We start from the raw sequence: 14,893 nt of genomic DNA on the forward strand, positions 1-14,893 counted from the left end.
TTCACTCTTGGAAAGTCAAACTCAAAACGTTGAGGTGTTGGCTGCCAATGAAGACCCACATAACATAGCATAGAATAGAATAAGAGTTTGCTTGAGCTGAAGGTTCTTTTTCTCTCCTTGTTCCTATGAACGTCAGCATAACGCACTCATGATGTGTGATGTGGTGTGCTATGTCTCATAGGACTTGGGAATTTTTTGAATTCATATAGTATCTTGCTTGTTACATGACTACCACCTGTCATGTTGAATTGTGTGGTTTTCTCTTCAAATCAAATTTAAGGCTCATAAATATTATATAAAGGCAGAAGAGAAAAAATAAAAAAAAAATCTTGGGTCCTAGCTGGATTTGTGCCTCTTCATCATCACTTGACAATTGACATCACCCACATTTCACAATCGGTTAATTAAAGTCTTGACTTGTTTTTAACAACCTTTGCTCTTCATCATTTTGTTCTACTTTACAATTTTCGGGGAAATGGGTATGGCCTCTTTTGTTTGTCTATTTACTCTTTCTTATAATTCTTTTTTAATTTTTTAATTAAATTTAAATGGTTCAAAAGTTGAGTACTTTTTTTCTTTTTCTTTTTTTGTAGTTTTATTCTTTGTCCTATACTCGGTGTCAAAGTATTAAAATTATTCTTTACGAATCTCTTTGTTCCATTATGGTTAAGGTTAAGGTTAAGACCTTAAGTTTGACAGAAACAAATAGGTAAATTAGTTGAACTACGCATAAAACACTTAATAATAACAAAAAGAAATTATGAGTTAAATTTAATACTCAAAATGAAAAATCTTCATTCAAAAATAAAAATGGAAACATCATTAGTTGATTTAATAATTAAGCTGCTATTAATTATAAATAAATATGTTGAACTTTGGAGCATAAATTTAATTTAATAATATTTCATATCATTTATACTAAACAATATCTGGAGACATTTTAAATGATTCGATTATACTTAAATGTGATTTGAGAATAAGATTTTTTTATGCGAGGAGCGACTTTATCATATAAATATATTTTAAAAAAACTGTTAAACCATATTTATAGAAAAAATATAATCGTAACTAATGTGAAATAATTTAAATTTCTGATGTATCCTTGTTCTATATGCAGTACAAAAAATGATGCAAAAAGTTACTTGTGTGGTTAAAATATAACTTTTGTTGGTATCGGTGATATTCATTTTCAAGTTGATCCTTATATTAAAAAGGTTCTCAAATCAATCCCCATGTGAAAAAAAAAGGTTGATTTATGACTAAATTAAGATGCAAGACGAAGTAAAGTGAGCTATGGGTCAAGAAATAGTGGTCCAAAGCGTGTTTGGTGTAGGCGATTACATATAGACCCATTTTTAAGGAGACACAAAAATAGTATAAATGATTATCGAAATAAAAATTTATATAATTATATTTTTAATTAATAGTTTTTAAATAATAATAATAGAATGATAGAAGATAATATGACAAGTGTATATGTGTATATTATAATATCTATACGTTTTAGAATATATTATACTCCTATTTTAGAATATATTTTTCTCCTCTTTCTCTCTCTTATTTATTTTTGTTGGAGTCAATAGTCAAATATAAACAGGGTTACAAGATGTGAAAACTGAAAACTACAACCTTCAAGCTCAAGGCTGAGAATAAAGAAGAGATCGATCAAGAGAAGAAGTACAGAGGGAAAATAACATGTCTATATGCTCAATGGTTTTATGCTAAATAACAACAATATGAGAGTGAACAAAACTATAATTTATATCACAATTGATGATTAAAAAATATTTTTTTATCAGTCGATTAAAAAATATATTTCAGTTTACTACATTAATCTCTTATATTTCAAACAACAATAAATTTCATGGTTATCTTCATAATCAAATTCAAATCTAGTACTTTAAAATTTTGGAACAAATTGAGTTTAAGTTTAAGGTTTAAAATAGCAATCATGTGCCATTGTTTCATACATTATATATTTAATTATTACAGACTCCTTGTTTGATTTATAGATTATAATTTTTTTTTCCTATACTTGATGTTTAATGTTCAAAACATGTTTTCTTTCCCAGAAAAAACATGTTGCTTAGAAACAACTTTTTGGTCATTTAGTAAAACGGAACAGAAAGAAAGAAATTGATATTCATACTGAATCTTAAAATGTTGCTCTTCATAATTGTTTTTTCAAACATTATACTATTTCTATTTAGAATTATGCAGATCTAGATAATTTAGACTTGAAAGTTCAAAATTTAGAGAATAAAAAACTAAATAGGAATGGTGAAGAAAAATATAATTTGGTTTAAAACAATTTAAATGGAGATGATCATTATAATGAATTTATATATTTTGATGACGTGAGTCTTAAAAAAATGAATTCTTTCTTCTTCTTTTTATGAAACCTAGCCAGCATATTTTATTAGACATTTTTTTACCTAAGAACATGAAATAATCTTATAAGTGACTTACGAGATTAATCACTAAAAATGGTCTAAGAAAATACATCAATTGTAAATGGTCTTAAGGATATTAAAAGAAAAATGCGCATGATTTTAAATAATTACGTGACCTCTAACTAACTTATAATTTTAGTCAAATGAGAAATTTTCTTATTATGAGAAATAAGAACTACAAATACAAATCACTAAATAATATTTAAATATTAAAAAATGTAAATGATTTTTTTTAAAATGGTCGTGTAACCGCTAACTAACATATAATCGATCCTAATTAAATAAGAACTATTGTTATTGTGAGAAATAAAAATTACAAATATAAGTCAATAGATCACATTAGAATAATCAATATTAAAAGAAAAATGAACATAATTTTTTTATGTGTATATTGACTTTTTTTAGTCTGAATCATCTATATAATTATATGAATTTATTTCTGACAACAAGAAAATTATTTTAGCTTATACATTACACACGATAAATTTTTATTTTTATATAATTAAAATTTATAGTTAATAAATATTCTTTAATATATAAATCGATCATATTATAAATAAAATTATTATAAACAAATCTTTTGAATATATTAACCATATCTTGGATTTAGATGAATCATTTAAAATTGATATAATTAAGGTTACGTTTAACTATATACACACATGTAATGACATATTGAGCCACATATCAATCTTTTTTTTTTATAGGAATTATAAACTGAGAACATAGGTATAGGCCAAATTAAAAATAACATCACATATCATGAATGGAGAACAATAGGATGGACTGAATGAAGAACTATCTCACATGTAATTAAGGACATTTAAAAGCTAGTTTTAGTTGAAAACAAGTGTCTTGTACAGGGATAAAAGTTAAAATTTAGCATAATAAATATGAATAGAAAATATATAATTTTAAACATATATGTAAAATTGCTTTTAAAATTAATAAAGAAAAAAATAAAATAATAATCATGAAAAAAATAAACTTAAATATCTTTTTAATTCTTATAATTTAATTTTTTTATTATTTTGTTTTTGTAATTTTTTTTTATTTTTACTTATTATAAGTTATGTTTATTTTATTTCTCGTCTTTATAATATTTTAGATATCACTTTCTTCATTACCCAAAGCATTATCTAAAGTGATTTAAAGACTAAAAATAAAACAAACTTAATTTGAAAGAACTAAAAACATAAAAATAATTTTGTATGGACAAAAAACAAAAAATACTAAATTAAAAGGATTAAAAAAATATTTAAAATGAAAAAATATGGATAATCTCATTTGTTTCTGAATAAAAAAAATTCCAAACATTTAGCAAAACGCCATTAAGAGGAAAAAAGAGTACATGTAATCACGTTGAAATGTCTAAATATTATATAAATTTGTTAATGCTGGTACTTATCTAGAAAACACATGTTTATGGATTATATTTGGCTTTTTCTTTGAAAAACTCATGAAATTAAGTTTTAAGCAAAATAATACCTTCTGTTACTTTTGTTCGAATTATGATCTTGGAAGACTTAAGTGAATAAAAAATAGATTATACATTGTGTAAAACAATTTTACTTTTACATATCGTCACAATTATAACTTTATTAATTTTTATGGTAATTATCTTAAATAAAAATTTGTGATTAAATAATAATAATATAAAATTATTTTAGATTCTCGGCGTGTAACCATTAACTAAACATGTGTTTAAATGTTAGTTTGTGGTAAAGGATTTCACTGGTAATCTTAATTATTAACGAGATTTTAACATCATTCTCGCTTTAAAAACCAAATCACTGAATTTGTACACGCAATTATCACTTGTTAGAGGGATTTTTGTGTTTTGCTATTGGCAGAGACACCATTATTGGGGCATAAGCATGATAACAAATACTAATGTTTGAGTCACATCTTTCATCATCAACCGCTCAGCACCTCATGTGGGAGGAATTAATCAACACGTTGAAAAATGGTTTTTATGAAAAATATGGCAACTACGAAATTCGATGAAAACCACAATTGGAGATCAATGGAAAATCCCAGTCACCTTCAATTATGCTTCCATTCCATCCAAGGTAAGTACAACAAAATAAAGAAAAAGAGAGGAAACAAAATGTTGAATAAAGTGATCACTTGATCGCGGCGTGCGTGTATTGTTCATGATGACAAACACGGTCTAAGACTAAGTCCCACAGTCTACACTCTACACGCAAATAAGGGTTTATTCCAATGTTAAATATGCAAATTAAAAGAGTTTTAATTTGTTCAAAAACTCAATTGCGTTGAGTCAAGAGAGTTTGGGAGGTATGTTCCCACTGAATCAATTAATTTCAGTTTGTATTTAATCATTTGTTAATATAAATCTTAGAATATGAGTTTTTGGCCTAATTCAACCCCAAAGATTAGCTTGTCACCACCAATGGTGGGTGTTTCTGTGACTCTCAACACGTCCCTTCGAGTCAGGGCTTGTAACCACAAAGCGAGAACTAGCGGCTATCCACCACACCATCGGATAGAATCTGGATCTGATACCATCTTAGAATTTGAGTTTTTGACTTAATTCAACCCCAAAAATTAGCTCAAGAAGTGAGAGTTATTCCTCACTTATAAAGTTTAATACGACTTTGTTAGCCGACATGGGACTTAGATTATTTCCAACAATAAATCTGTTTATTTAATCATTCAATGATATATTGACCCTTTATTGAAACAATTAAACTTGCTAAATAATTGTTGTGATAGTTAAAAAAGTTCCTCCGCATAAAATACCTGTAGTCTGAAAAGAATTAGTATTATCTGTTTTCTTTGCATCTCCTTAATTGGAACCTTCAGATTGCATTTATTAGTTGAAATTTGAAACTTGTTTCATTCTTCTTCTTTATGTGGCAGTGGCACCAGCCGTGACAAACTGGTAAGCAATGTTTTTGGGTGCGAGAAAAATGACATCATTAGAACAAAAGCATGACGCGTCCACAATCGAACTCATAAATTCAAAAATGCCATGGACTAGTAAAGTTCACATTCTGATGAGTAATTGAGAAAAATAGTTATACAATAAAGTGTAAAAAGAGAAAAATGTAATAGTAAAATCTCTCAAGGTAGAAAGCTGCAAAAGAGGAAAGTGTATATGTTGATATACGAAGAAACGATTAATGTAATATTTGCATCTATCAAAAAATGATAGTGTAAACAATATTTTAGTAATAAAAATTTCATAATGAAAATTAATAGAACTTTAAAAGAAAATTTTAAAATGAAATAAAATATCATATACTTGAAATTTATATATTAACATAAAAAAGAAACACCACATAACATTTGTATCTTAATCCATCGCACTATTAAAATTAAGTAAAATTTACATATATTTATATGTTTAGTAAATAACTCGTGTTATTCATGCAGGTAATGTTATTTAGAATTTAATGTTTATGTACTGACCGTGACCGTGTAACATTGTTTTACACTTTATTTCATCATAAATTATTATTTGAATTATTTTAAAAATCAATAAACTTATCATACATGATTAATTATGATTGAATGATTCTGTAAAACTTTTTACACTATTAATGCATAACTTATTTTCTCAATTACTCATCAGAATATAATATATTTTCATAATTTTTCAATCAATGCATATCTCTTTTCTCAATCCCATGTCATATATTATTATCATTGTTAGTGCATATATCAATTTTCCATAATTTTTTTATAATATACTTTCAGTCCTATTTTTTTTTTGTCCACTGCATGTTATTTTTAGCCTTTTATATATTACTACCAACGTTTTTTTTTTATAATTCTTATAACAAATTTAGTTACACATTTTATCTCTCTCAAAGCTTTTACTTTGCTTGCAACTCCTTAAGAAGAGAAACAACCTTAATGTGTAGACAAGAGGTGAATGGTAACTTGGTAAATTAAAAATACTTTAGTATAATTTTAATCAAAAAATATATTTTAAAATCTTTTAAAGAATATTCTTTAATGATATTAAGTTAAATACACTAAAATTAACCTCATTAAACATTATCTACATATCATGTTCTTTTCAAATCCATACATTATTTATGAAATAATATTAACAATATCTATAACCGTTACTAATATTATTTTTTTCAATAGTAGCAGTTAATTATATCTTTTGATGCCTGAAATATTTTTTACATATCTCAGCATGAGCTGAGAATACCAGTTGGCACAAGTATCTGCAAAAATTAGACTATATTAAAATATCTATATAAAATGATAAGCACAAGTATTAGCTATCATTATCATGATTGCCCTACTAGGAATCAGTCACTAAGGAGAGCTGCAAGAAAAACGGAAAGAAAACATCTAACGTGATCCCTGACTATATGAATTATGAAGCTTGTGCCAACAAAATCATGCCCAACTCAAATTGAAAGTGCAATTTAGGAGTAATCCACACATACTTTATGTCTTCTTAATTGGGCATATATATGTTTCTCAAATCCACAATAGTTCATATAAAAGGAGAAACAATAGTGAATTATGCCACTTGTTTAACATAACCCATCACAATTGGCCATTATTGCTTCCAATGCTTTGTGGAAGCAGGGTTTGTAATAAGGAACACAATGATTATTGCTATGGTAACAAAGAGAGAGCGTAATGACACCCCTCAAGGAGACTCCTTTAAGTGGGTGTAAGATATACAATCTTCTTAGTTTCTGAGTTTATTAGTATAATTTAGAGAAATCTCAATAGAAATTGGCACAATTTTAAATTTACTCATTAATAGCAACTTCAATTAATCCGAAAAGATGATGCCAAATCTTCTACGGTAGTGTAGTTAGTGCCTGTTGAAATCACGAATTCAAAATCCAGCTAAAGATCCACCATTTTGTTTAGTATTGTCAAATCGGGGAGACCGACCCATTTTGTGCCACTCATTGTGAGTAAAGTCAAATATAATTTGTTAGGTGCATGTATCGTTACCTTACCATACGCATGTTACAAGTACTCGTTTGATAACCCAGGTTCAAACGTTACTAAATATGCTCTAAATTTAAATTATTTTTTAAAGACACATTTATTCTACATGAAAGATCATTTTTCTCGAATCAGATCATATTACTACGTGCTGAAAATCAAACTTTTTCAAAACTCAAACACAAGAGACACTGATTAAACAATAACAACTATGCACCACATTATCTATGGGCGTAGTGGTTCTCTAATTTTAACTTGTTGACATTCACATACATATTTTTAATAATTTATTTTATTTAATACACAACATAAACTAAATTGCAATATTAGATCTAATGTAAATTACTATTATTTAAGATTTTTTTTTTCAAAATGAGATTTAAGTAAAACTTAGTAGTTCTACAAACTTTTTCACATCTTCAAACTTACTAATCGAGCCAGCTCAAAATTGGTTCCGGTTGAATTGGATATTCGATATCGCTATTTGTTAATGACATTTAGAATCAGAAGGGAGAGTAAAAATTGTTTATATTGAAACAATCAAGCCATGTATATGCTCTGGATAGTTTTCGGGAAAATTGTTAATCTAATGCGAAATGCACCCCGACAAGTATTAAATATAAATATATCTTGCAGCAAAAGATACAAAATACACATCTAAAAAGAATTCATAGATATATACCACGCAGGCTTTTGTGCTCATAGTATCCAACCCGAGAAGCAATTGAGGAACTAAGAATGGACAAGCGTAGCTACAACAAATAAGATTGAAAGAATTTGCTCCTTCTAAGAAGAACAAAAAAAAATGTGGATTGTTCATCTAGTCTGAAGCCAAAAGCTTCATGCCACTCAAACCTAGAAGAGATGTGGAAAATAGAGGGTTGAGACCACCAAAAGCAACCTTTTCTCCATTTTTTTTTCTTAGAAGGAAGTTTAGAGATGATTTTACTCAAAGCAGAAGAAGAGAAGCTATAAACACAGCCAGAGTGGACAAGAAGAAGCAGACAGTGACCTTAGGCTGTGAATTTCCCTGTGGAAATTTGGTTCTGGCATTCGGGCTGGAAGCTGGGGCTATTTTAGCAACAGGAGGCAAAGGTGACTCTGCCACTTCAGATTCTGTCAAGGGTGGAAGCGGAGCCTCTGCTGGAGGCAAGAATTCTTTGGTAATGAGTCCAAAAAGACCACCTGGTTGAACAGGTTCCATGTAAGTAGGTTTGTTGTCACCCAAACCTAAGCATTTGTTCCCTGCAGTAGAACGGAGAAAAATTATTTCAGTAAAAACTGTTTATATTGAAACAATCAACCCATGGTACAGCAGAATTTGCTAGCACTTACTTCTGTATCTGTCAGCAGTTTTAGGGAAGTCTGTGATGATACCATCAATTTGTGCTCCCTCAATATACGAGTTGATCTCAACAGTTGGATCTGAGAAGAAATCCCATGCTTGAGACACAAACTCATTGCTGAATGTTTCTACAAAAACTGAGAGGTTAGCATTTTTTAGCTTTGGCACAATATTTGTATAGGCCGTCAGGAATAGATTATTATTAGGAATTACGGAGTCCTTGTTGACAACAACAGAACTAGCAAAGCTCTTTATATCCTCAACAGCTGCATTAGCTGCATCTCCAACAGTCTCGTCAATCTTGTACACAAGCTCATAACTGGTTTTCTCCTTGAATTTCAGCAGTACAGAACTATTAGTGGATTGAATATAAACCTTTTGGGATCCTGGTTTATCATAACCTGCTTTGCTTAAAGCACCGATGACAGCATCAATCACACTTAATCCTTGCTTGTCTGCAAGATAGGCTGCATTCTGATAAGAAGAACAACAACACAATATACATGTTAGTAAATACAAGATGAAAGAAAAGGAAAAAAAAATCATTTACACACAAGGAACATGCCAAATAATTCTTTACTTGGTTGAAATAAATCAGGGTGAATAGAGTCAGTGAAGAAATATTCGATGTGAAATTCACACGATTTTTGGCAGGTGAGTCATTTTGTTTTTGGTTTCAAAAGAGAAAGTTGTCAGCTGCATGAAGCACAAGTAGAACTCCAAAGAGTTTAAAACAGTATATTTCATAATTTTTGGCCAAGTTATACAGAAATTTAGAAGTAAAGTATGGCCAACAAAAACAAGTGAGAAACAGGTCTTGTAACAATTTGATAGAAATAATGCATGATAGTCTTAATATTTCTTATTTCTATTTCCCCTATTATTCCAAGGTGAAATCAATCATAGGAATTATTAAATAACTTAAGCGACCCTAAGCCATTCTCACAAAAATTTGTCCTAATTCTTCAAAAAAAATTATATGTTCAAATAACAGCCGGTAGAATGAATACTATAAAGAATGAATAGGCATGGAAGCACACACCTCAACAATGATAGCAACACCTGATAGAGAAGTCTGATTTTTTGTCAAGGACAAGAAATCTGATAATGCCAACAATGTCCCAGCATTCTTAGATCTTGGATTCCTGAACAATCTGTATTTTGCAAAAGGGTTCAATATTGAGGCTGCAGGGAAAATAGAGAACAGAAAAATATGTCAAATATTTGTTGTAACACTTATCATAGGCAGCCAAGTGAAAGGCACCAAAAGATATGAGAGGGAAAATTTTGCCATGGTAATTTATCAGTGAGACATTAATTGTCCTATAAAGTGAAATTGTAAGCTAATTTCCCCATTATTCCCAAAACACGACTTGTTTCAATGTTCATATATCTCATTCTGAATTTTGGCTACTTGAAGTATCAGTCAACTAAGCTTTGACAAAGTAGGGATACCAAATTATAGATTCCATTAGGCTTTTTGCTTCGTGGGTTTGGTTCATGTCCCCCCATGTGTTGTTTTTATGTTCCTCTTCTTTTTGGTTAATATATTTCCAGTGTGCCGTAAGCATGTTGTTTTGTTTAAAAAATAATAGGCTAAATTGTGATTTTAGTCCCCTTAGTTTCGCAAATCCATGATTTTGGTCCCCTCAATCTTAATTGTAACATTTGGTCTTCGTAGTCTTATGAATTGGTGATTTTAGTCCTGATAGATTATTAACAAATAATTATGATTAATTGAGTTATTAAGTTAATTATAAATTAATCAAAAACCATTAATTATTAAAAAAATTGAATAAAAAATTATTAATCCTAATTTTCTGCAACACGGTTCTTCCTCTTCTCTGCAAACACCTCTTCTACCTACTCCACCACCAGCAGTAACACCACATTAGGATTAATAGTCTTTTATTTAAGTTTTTTAATGATTAATAGTTTTTATTTAATATATAATTAATTTAATATCTTTAATAATCATAATTATTAGTTAATAATCTTTCAGGGGACCAAAATCATGGATGTGAAAAACTAGGAGAACCAAAATTGCAATTCAGCCAAATAATAATTAAGCTTTGACAAGTCTGGATTAACTCCATGCAAATACAGAAATGTAGAAGAACAATAGACCTTATTGAATAGCTAACAACTACAGAACTATCTGACTTACGGGTCAAGATTTTTATATCATTCCATGTCAAGTTGAATGCAAATATGCCACTGCCAGATTTGATCTCAGGGATAGTCATGGCAAATTTGCTGAAGCTTGATTGGGCGACTGTTGTACTCTCTATAAGATCAATGGAGTTTAAGCAAAATGGTGTTCCGTCCTTAGACATTTGAACAGGACAGTCAAGAACATCCACACCATCAGATATGGCCTTATTATATGCTAAGTCGGTACAAGCAGGATAATCTCCACTTGCTCCATATTTTGAGATAACCAAAGTTTTATCTGAAACATGATAAAAAAAGTGAGAGAAACAGGTCAAACAATTATGCAAGCTATGCTTCCATCGAATGATAAAAATCATACAGTCAAACAACTAGAAATCGCTAAGAACAACATGAGAATACATATTCCAAAATCAAAACTAAAAGTTACCTTTTTTCGTAGCATTGGTGCCTAGGTGAGCAAAGCAACCTGCATTATAAGAAGACAACATAGTATCTACTTAAATAGAGAAAAAAAAGATCGTAAACACAAACATACAAACATGTTCTGAGATTACAATTTATAAGTATGCAGTAGAACCCATAAGCGACTAATATCAAGTACATGCTTATGTCTTATGCTTATATGATGTAAAAGCATTTTAAAATTGAGAAAGAAAATTCTAGTTAGGATAGCTAATAAGCATGCAATGCCTAGAAGGCAAACATCGCTATGTGCTTTCATGCAGTAAGGAAACTGAACACCATGACAAAATCTTTTACTATAGTTGATTAAAGAGTATATAACTGGACCATATGATCTGCCTAAAGGAGTCTGCCCTAAGCTGAATTTAGTTTACCGTGGAAGCTTGAAAGCGGGAGGTGGTGAGAGATTGGCTAAAAGTACATATTTTTAGTAACTTTATTCATGCACTTGGACCAGCGTTCGGACATGAGATCCTTTAGTCAAAGTCAACATAAATCCCATCATATCCTTCCATTGATTAAGGGTTGCATAACAATCTTAGTGGCATACTCATGCAAAGTGAAAGTATCTGCTTACTAAGATTGGATAGTAAGGATAAATTAGCTTCTAAATATATCAGTTTTGGGCAGATTGATCACTAAAGTCCAGGATTATGCAACATCTGGCATGTTGATTCACAAGATAAATTGTAGCTTTGAGGAGATTAAAACAATTTCACTGAAGATTAAAATTGAGGATTTTCCCCATGAAGTTTAAACAAGATATCCATGGCCACTCTAAAATTGAAAAGGCATGCAAATGCAAGAGGCACGGTTAAGGTAATTCACTCAAACACTATGAGCATGAGACTAGGAAGACATTAGGATAGTTTTATTTAATGGAACCTTACAGCTGCATCAACTCCATTCCGAGGGACAAATGCTGTATATAGTGAAAAACTGAAAATATATGTAAGGATATGTTTGGTTGGAAGAGTTTGAAGGGGAAGTGATGACAGCAGATTTTTCATTTATAAAATGTTTACAAAAACGAATAAGTGATGATTGGCAAGTTACACTGTAATCTGATTATATCCCCCAGTTCTATTATTTTAAGAAATTCTCAAATAATTAGAATGTTTACATAAAACAAATATTGTCTCCCTTCTAAACTCTTCCATTCACTTCTAAACTCTTCCATCCAAGCATACCCTACGTCTACGTAAACAAGATTTTGAGAAAATCAAATGCATTCTAATTGTGGCAGGCTATTCTGACATGGCGGAATAAACAAATAAACAGCTTACCTATAGCTTCAAATGGAGTTATGGGAAAATCAGACAGCACACCATCAACAGAGAAGTCACCATTGTCTACAAATTGGAGGTACTCGGCAAGAGGATCATAACTGTAATTGAAGCTAGATGGAACATCATTCACAAAATCTGATGCAAAAACTTCCAGCCCTGCTTTATGTGCATCTGAGACCAAAGATGTATGTGATTGTAGATAAAGAGTTGCATCTACGGGCCATATGTATCCCTTTGGAACAAGAATTCCAGAAGCAAATGTCTTGATAAATGTTAGATTTTTTAAAAGCGAACCATAAGTCTGATTGGTTGATGGATCTACGTCACTCTGTCTCATAAACCTGAAGACCAATTTTGTTGTTTTTGGGTTGAAACGTGATGCTATACTTCTCAGAAAACCAACCTCAGGTGATGAGATATAACTGAAAACTACGCTTCTAGAAACTGAAAGCACAAAGCTTCTCATACTCAAATTGTGTTGTGCGTAGAATGCATCATGCTTTAAAATATAAGAGAAAACAAGAGTTAGTTTTAAAACAAACAAGGAGACTGAATCATGAGAATGGATTATGCATTCATTCTATTTACCTGAATATTCAACCATATTCCTTTTGGTTTTTTATCTAATTTAACTAAATCATCAACAGTAAGAATTCCAAAATTGTTTCCATCAAACAGGGTGGATCGAGAGTATACTCCCTGAGTTACTGTCCAGAAACAAGAAACTGTCAGCAACTATATAAAGAAACAACTTCCCTATCCAAAAAGAAAAAAGAAACAGCTTCAAAGCTCATTCGCAAGCTGAGACAGAAAAGGGTTTAAAAAGATCCTGATTAGAAGCTAAACCTTAAATCAACAACACACATATACACCGTAGAAAAGAATCACTCAGTCCATCAAATACTGAAAGTTTATAACTATTAGCAATAGAACTACATGTTTGAAATAAACTAAACTCACAGATGACACTAGATAGGTCCTTCAGGGTATAATCCAGAGGAAAATAGCCACTGGTGGGCACACCATTAACTGAGTAACTTGTGGTTTTATTTGGGTAAATGGTTGCAATGTAAGTAGAATTTGCAAGATTTATATCTGGCTGGCAAATCCCAACTCCATCTTTTGTTAATTGCACATCACACCATATATAGACATCTGGCCCAGTCGATATTACTGCCAAATTATAGGCAGCACCACTGGAATCAGGAAGTATCCCCGAAAATCCACCACGTGCTACAACCAACGGCGCACCTCCTACAAAACAAGTATACAAGTAAGTTTCAAGACACCTAACACGGTGAAAGTGGCAACAGTCTCTGATATTATATCAAGAATCGTATTCAGTCAGAGATTGGCCTTTAGATTACATGGAAAAAATTGTTCATGTTGAAGATCCTAACTAATCAACTAATGATATGGCAAAAAAGAGTGTATAAATAGGGGACAACCCTCATTTCTTAAGCTAGCTGTTAAGATTGACTATGAGAAAACCCAAATTCTAAATTCTAAAACAGGTATCAGAATCCTAGCGATTACTGTTGAATCTATCGGGTCACCCGTTAAGTCATGCAAACTTCACATCGAAGATGTCTAGTCCTTAGCGTGGGGAAGGGTAGTTAGCTTTTGAGGTTGAGTTAGACTAAAACTCAAATTCTAAGAGTTGCATCCGCAAACAGTTCATTCAGCCAAACAACAAATAACAAATGTTTCCTTTTCACATATGATATTCTCAGACTAGACTCTCGAGAAACGTCAAACTCCTTCTAAGCACTGCATATAATATCTCCATAGACCATAAACTAGCTCGAAGCTAAGCTAAGCCATCCATCCAAATCCGAACTCAGCTCAAAGTAACAAACGAAAGCAAAGTTTACACAAAAAAGAAACGCATAGATAGTAGTAAAACACGAGACATTACCGCCGAGAGTGTTCCAGGTAGATCTCTGAGCAGAGACGAGAAAAAGGAGCGAGTGAAGAAGAAGCAGAGCGAGTGGCGCAGAGAGAGCGCGTGAGTTCGACATCCCGGCAACCTTGGCAGATTAAGAGCAGGAACAACCTCAAAACTTTTAGAGAGAGAGAAAGTGTGTGTGTGAGAGACAATGAGGTCTTAACTCAGGGGAAAAACTTTTTCTCAAGTGGCACCTTTTAGTATTTCCTTTCTTGCATTCTATCATTGTGATCTGTTGTGTATTTACATATATCTATAGACTATA

At 30.9% G+C, this 14,893-nt stretch overlaps 1 protein-coding gene across 1 annotated transcript; it reads right to left on the minus strand.

Annotated features, from left to right (window-relative positions):
- Positions 1-7,996: 7,996 nt before the first annotated feature.
- On the minus strand, positions 7,997-14,877 carry LOC114383440 (glycerophosphodiester phosphodiesterase GDPDL1-like). The gene is made up of 9 exons (XM_028343118.1): positions 14,599-14,877; positions 13,641-13,934; positions 13,269-13,387; positions 12,678-13,179; positions 11,357-11,395; positions 10,922-11,206; positions 9,797-9,939; positions 8,745-9,228; positions 7,997-8,654 (listed from the first exon to the last, which is right to left on the minus strand). The coding sequence occupies exons 1-9, from the start codon at positions 14,699-14,701 to the stop codon at positions 8,359-8,361; spliced, it is 2,265 nt and encodes a 754-aa protein (XP_028198919.1). The 5' UTR covers positions 14,702-14,877; the 3' UTR covers positions 7,997-8,358.
- Positions 14,878-14,893: the final 16 nt, after the last annotated feature.

This window comes from Glycine soja, chromosome 14 (genome assembly GCF_004193775.1).
Source record: "Glycine soja cultivar W05 chromosome 14, ASM419377v2, whole genome shotgun sequence".
NCBI lineage: Eukaryota > Viridiplantae > Streptophyta > Magnoliopsida > Fabales > Fabaceae > Glycine > Glycine soja.

Coding starts and splice junctions, on each gene's coding strand:
- LOC114383440 (XM_028343118.1), bottom strand. CDS start 14,701: ATGTCGAACTCACGCGCTCTCTCTGCGCCACTCGCTCTGCTTCTTCTT. Junction 13,935..14,598: donor TACCTGGAACACTCTCGGCG/GTAATGTCTCGT, acceptor CTTGTTTTGTAG/GAGGTGCGCCGTTGGTTGTA. Junction 8,655..8,744: donor AACTGCTGACAGATACAGAA/GTAAGTGCTAGC, acceptor GTTCTACTGCAG/GGAACAAATGCTTAGGTTTG.